Source organism: Babylonia areolata, chromosome 12, assembly GCF_041734735.1.
Source record: "Babylonia areolata isolate BAREFJ2019XMU chromosome 12, ASM4173473v1, whole genome shotgun sequence".
NCBI lineage: Eukaryota > Metazoa > Mollusca > Gastropoda > Neogastropoda > Buccinidae > Babylonia > Babylonia areolata.
In genome coordinates this window covers 41,275,680-41,280,679 of record NC_134887.1, presented here as the reverse complement: position 1 = coordinate 41,280,679, position 5,000 = coordinate 41,275,680, and the positions used below count along the sequence as shown (strand labels likewise).

The window sequence follows — 5,000 nt, the reverse complement described above, 5'->3', positions numbered from 1 at the left end:
CGAACAAAGGAATTCAAGACTCACTTGTGATGTGCACTTAATCGAACAAAGGAATCAAGACTCACTTGTGAAGTGTATTAAGTCGAACAAAGGAATTCCAGAATCACTTGTGAAGTGTACTAAGTCGAACAAAGGAATTCCAGACTCACTTGTGAAGTGTACTCAAGTCGAACAAAGGAATTCCAGAATCACTTGTGATGTGCACTTAATCGAACAAAGGGTAATGTTCAACTTTAGAATACTAAACTCAGGGGGGCTGTTTAGACGAAAAACAAAGGGTGTCTTAGGCTCACCTCGATGCGCTAAGTTGAATGGAACCCTCAGCTAAGCTGTACGACCACTACTTTCCCATGAAACTGCGACAATTTTATACACAGTAAGGTAGTCTTCAACTTTAGAATAAAACACAGAGATTGATGACGCGACCACCCGCGTGATCAGCAGTCAAAATGGCTTGCAGGTGGTTGCTCTGGCTGTGATCGGCTGAGCTTACTGTGTATAAAATTGTCACAGTTTCATGGGAAAGTAGTGGTCGTACAGCTTAGCTGAGGGTTCCATTCAACTTAGCGCATCGAGGTGAGCCTAAGACACCCTTTGTTTTTCGTCTAAACAGCCCCCCTGAGTTTAGTATTCTAAAGTTGAACATTACCGAACAAAGGAATTCAAGACTCACTTGTGATGTGCACTTAATCGAACAAAGGAAGTATGGAATAAAAGAAGGAAGAAGCATCCATCCATTCAAAAAGCCTTGTCAAACGTCACTAATCTCTGACGTAACAGAATATGTAAAATAAACGTCACTAATCTCTGCCGTAACAGTATATGTAAAATAAACGTCACTAATCTCTGACGTAACAGTATATGTAAAATAAACGTCACTAATCTCTGACGTACACAGTAGATGTAAAAATAAACTAAAATTTTGAAAACAGAAACAAAACAGTTCATCTAAATTAGAATTTTACATTAAAGCTGTGACAAATTATATAAGTGAACCGTATTTAAAGAATGCAGCAAATACACAACACAGGAAAGCACTGACTGTGTTACGAATCAGCGCCCATGACTTAAAAATCGAACATGGAAGATATAAAAATACATAGAAAGAACAAAGACTGTGTGATACTTGCAACAGTTTAGAAGACGAGAGCCACCTTTTAGACAATTGTGTAAAATACAATACTTAGACACAGAATCCTAATCGATATATGTCGTCCAAATGCAAAGCCCAGTGAATTGATCATTCTAACAGAATTAAGCCAAGGCTGGCGAAATCTGTTCACGAATGTTTCTCTTCTTAAGCTCATGTTTATGTTTCATTGTGCCTTATAAACTTTAAGGTTTTATGGCAATAAAAAGTATTCGATTCTATGCTATTCTGTTCACACACACAGAGACAGCTGAAACCAGGCCATAACATAAACTAACATTGTTTGCACAAGTGAGTCAAAAAAGGAATGGCGGTGTGTTGTTCCAACAGGAGAGATCCCCGTGTACTGTCTGCTGACCGTGGCACGGCCCCAAAGGGCGAGCAGCACCAACACCAACACCAACAAGGGCGTGGGCTGCGGGGGGCCACGCGGCACCACCTCCTCCTCCTCCTCCTCCCACTCCCCCCGGGCCTCCCCCTCCCCGAAGGGCGGCTCCCCCCGCGTGTCGCCCATGCCCTCCCCCCACCACAGCCCCCGGGTGGCCAAGAAGAAGGGCTCCCCCCCAGCTCGCTCCCCCTCACTGGAGTGGTGCGGGGAGGTGGTCCGCTCCCAGCCGTACCGGGGTGCTGGTCCCCCCAAGTGGCAGGAACAGTTCCAGCTGTGAGTGTCGTGACTGGCAAGGGAGGGGAGGGGGGGGGGGGGGGGGAGGAAGGAGCAGTGAGAGGGGTGGGGGGGGATGGTGCGCGTGCCGGGGGTGATTGGTGATGGGAGGGTGGTGGTGGTGGTGGTGGTTGTATGTTGGGTAGTGCTGCCGCGAGGGTGGTGATGGTGATGGTGTGGGGCGCAGAGCCAACAAGGCTGACATGAGAACGGAGAGGGGTCTTGTGAAGAATAACATAGAGCAGGGAAGGGAGGCGGTTCATAGTTACTTCTTGTTGTTCTTGATGATGTATTTGTATTTGTATTTCTTTTTATCACATCAGATTTCTCTGGGTGAAATTTGGGCTGCTCTCCCCAGGGAGAGCGCGTCGCTACACTACAGCGCCACCCATTTTTTTGTATTTTTTCCTGCGTGTAGTTTTATTTGTTTTTTCCTATCGAAGTGGGTTTTTCTACAGAATTTTGCCAGGAACAACCCTATTGTTGCCGTGGGTTCTTTTACGTGCGCTAAATGCATGCTGCACACGGGACCTCGGTTTATCGTCTCATCCGAATGACTAGCGTCCAGACCATCACTCAAGGTCTAGTGGAGTGGGAGAAAATATCGGCGGCTGAGCCGTGATTCGAACCAGCGTGCTCAGATTCTCTCGTTTCCTAGGCGGACGCGTTACCTCTAGGCCATCACTCCACTCCATGATGATGATGATGATGATGACTGACGACGATACTGACTGTTGGTTTGACAGGCATGGCAGATGGTTGGATGGACTGACACTGAGGGACAGGCAGGCAGGCAGGCAGACGGATCAAAACACAGACTTTACAAACGTCAAAAAAGGGACACGCCTAAACGATAACGGATAATGATGTATCAATGAATCCAACACAGACTTCACTTGATATCAGATCCCGTGGCGATGTTGTTGTTTTTTTTGTTGTTGTTTTTTTCCCCAGAAATCGTCAAATACTGATGACACAAATATCCTGGACGAAGTGAAGATATATTTGGGGGGCCGAGGGCGAGGGGCAGGAGAGAGAGAGGGAGAGAGGGGGGGGGGGGGAGGGGGCAGGATGAGGAAATAAGACATTTCGCTCAACAGTGTGTTGACTTTTTTTTTTTTTTTAATGTTCTGAGTACATTGACATTTTAACCCTTTGTGAGTTGACTTTTTGCCCCATGGGTGTATTGACATTTTAACCCCTAGAGAGTTGACCTGTTGCCCCTGTAGTTGTATTGACATTTGAACTCTGTGTGTGTTGACATATTGGCCCCTGTAGCTAGCTGTATTGACATTTTAACTCTGTGTGTGTTGACATATTGGCCCCTGTAGCTAGCTGTATTGACATTTTAACTCTGTGTGTGTTGACATATTGGCCCCTGTAGCTAGCTGTATTGACATTTGAACTCTGTGTGTGTTGACATATTGGCCCCTGTAGCTAGCTGTATTGACATTTTAACTCTGTGTGTGTTGACATATTGGCCCCTGTAGCTAGCTGCATTGACATTTGAACTCTGTGTGTGTTGACATATTGGCCCCTGTAGCTAGCTGTATTGACATTTGAACTCTGTGTGTGTTGACATATTGGCCCCTGTAGCTAGCTGCATTGACATTTTAACTCTGTGTGTGTTGACATATTGGCCCCTGTAGCTAGCTGCATTGACATTTTAACTCTGTGTGTGTTGACATATTGGCCCCTGTAGCTAGCTGTATTGACATTTTAACTCCGTGTGTGTTGACATATTGGCCCCTGTAGCTAGCTGCATTGACATTTTAACTGTGTGTGTTGACATATTGGCCCCTGTAGCTAGCTGTATTGACATTTTAACTCTGTGTGTGTTGACATATTGGCCCCTGTATCTAGCTGCATTGACATTTTAACTCTGTGTGTGTTGACATATTGGCCCCTGTAGCTAGCTGTATTGACATTTTAACTCTGTGTGTGTTGACATATTGGCCCCTGTAGCTAGCTGTATTGACATTTTAACTCTGTGTGTGTTGACATATTGGCCCCTGTAGCTAGCTGTATTGACATTTTAACTCTGTGTGTGTTGACATATTGGCCCCTGGCGTAAACCGACATTTCCCCCTCCCAGTGTGGGGCTGACTGGCTGACTGACTGTGTGGTCTTCTGTTCGGACTGTCATCAGAGAGGTTGAGGACCCCCAGACGGATGAACTCCACCTGTGTCTCTGTCACCATGACGACGGCAGCGGCACGGGAGACAAGTACAGCGGGGTCCGATGTGCCACAGAGAAAAGCGGTGCCCTGAAAGGGTCAGTCAGTGGCCGTGTGCCGTGTGCTGCCGAAAGTCACATGTTGTGACAATGATAGGGGGGGTGTGCAGGCCCACTTTCGTCGGATTTTCGTGGAGGTTCCCCGGTTTTTGTTCCCCCCCCCCCCCCCCCCCCCCCCCCCCGAGAACCGCGTGCGCATGCGCGTCTCCTTTCCCATTTTTTCCAGGTCACCGAAAGGCTAAAATTTCGTCGTGGAAATCGCTGTTCTGAAGAAAGGATTTTGAATATTTTCGGTGACCATTTTAGCAAGTTTGCAAGATGTATCTGGTTTTATAATTACACTTATTATTTCCTTTAGTCATCTATGTTTCTTTGAGCGTGTTTCTTGTATATATCTGCCACTACGCATTCGAACTGAGCCAATTATAAACTCTGTCGAAAAGTTGTCCGAGCAAAGGCAGTGCAAAACTCATGACGTCATATGACCTAATTCTCGCTCTGCGAGCGACGAAAAGTCCACCACAAAAGCGGGCTGTACATCCTCCCTAATATCTGCGTGTCATCTCTGTATTGGGACGTCTCATATGATGAAGATTGTGACGTTGAATTCAGTATGACGTAGACTGGTGACGTTGACTTGTGACGATATGTTATCTGTGATGTGGTGATCGTGTTTGTGTGTGTGTGTGTGTGTGTGTGTGTGTAATGTATAATGCGGTGAAGTTTGATATGTGATGTGGCGATGTGAGAAACACGATAGGGTCATGTGTCACGTATGATGAGGCCATGTGTGACGTGTGATGTAGCCGTATGTAATGTGTGATGTGATCATGTGTGACGTGGCCTTGTGTGATGTGATGTGGCTACGTGTGATCTGTATGGCCATGTGTGATATGGCCATGTGTGATCAATGATACGGCCATGTGTAATGAGTGATGTGGCCATGTGTGATC

The 5,000-nt window shown here is 46.3% G+C and overlaps 1 protein-coding gene across 7 annotated transcripts in view; it reads left to right on the top strand.

Annotated features, from left to right (window-relative positions):
• Positions 1 to 5,000, top strand: part of LOC143288628 (protein unc-13 homolog D-like) — a 144,798-nt gene that overhangs the window by 99,875 nt on the left and 39,923 nt on the right. For all 7 annotated transcript variants that reach the window (XR_013056126.1, XR_013056125.1, XR_013056127.1 and 4 more), the window contains 2 exons: positions 1,481 to 1,811; positions 3,961 to 4,086. Coding sequence is in view for 4 of the 7 variants with exons in the window: in XM_076597286.1 (XP_076453401.1) it covers positions 1,481 to 1,811; positions 3,961 to 4,086 (457 nt within the window). In the remaining 3 variants the exon portion in view is untranslated. The remainder of the gene's footprint in view (positions 1 to 1,480; positions 1,812 to 3,960; positions 4,087 to 5,000) is intronic.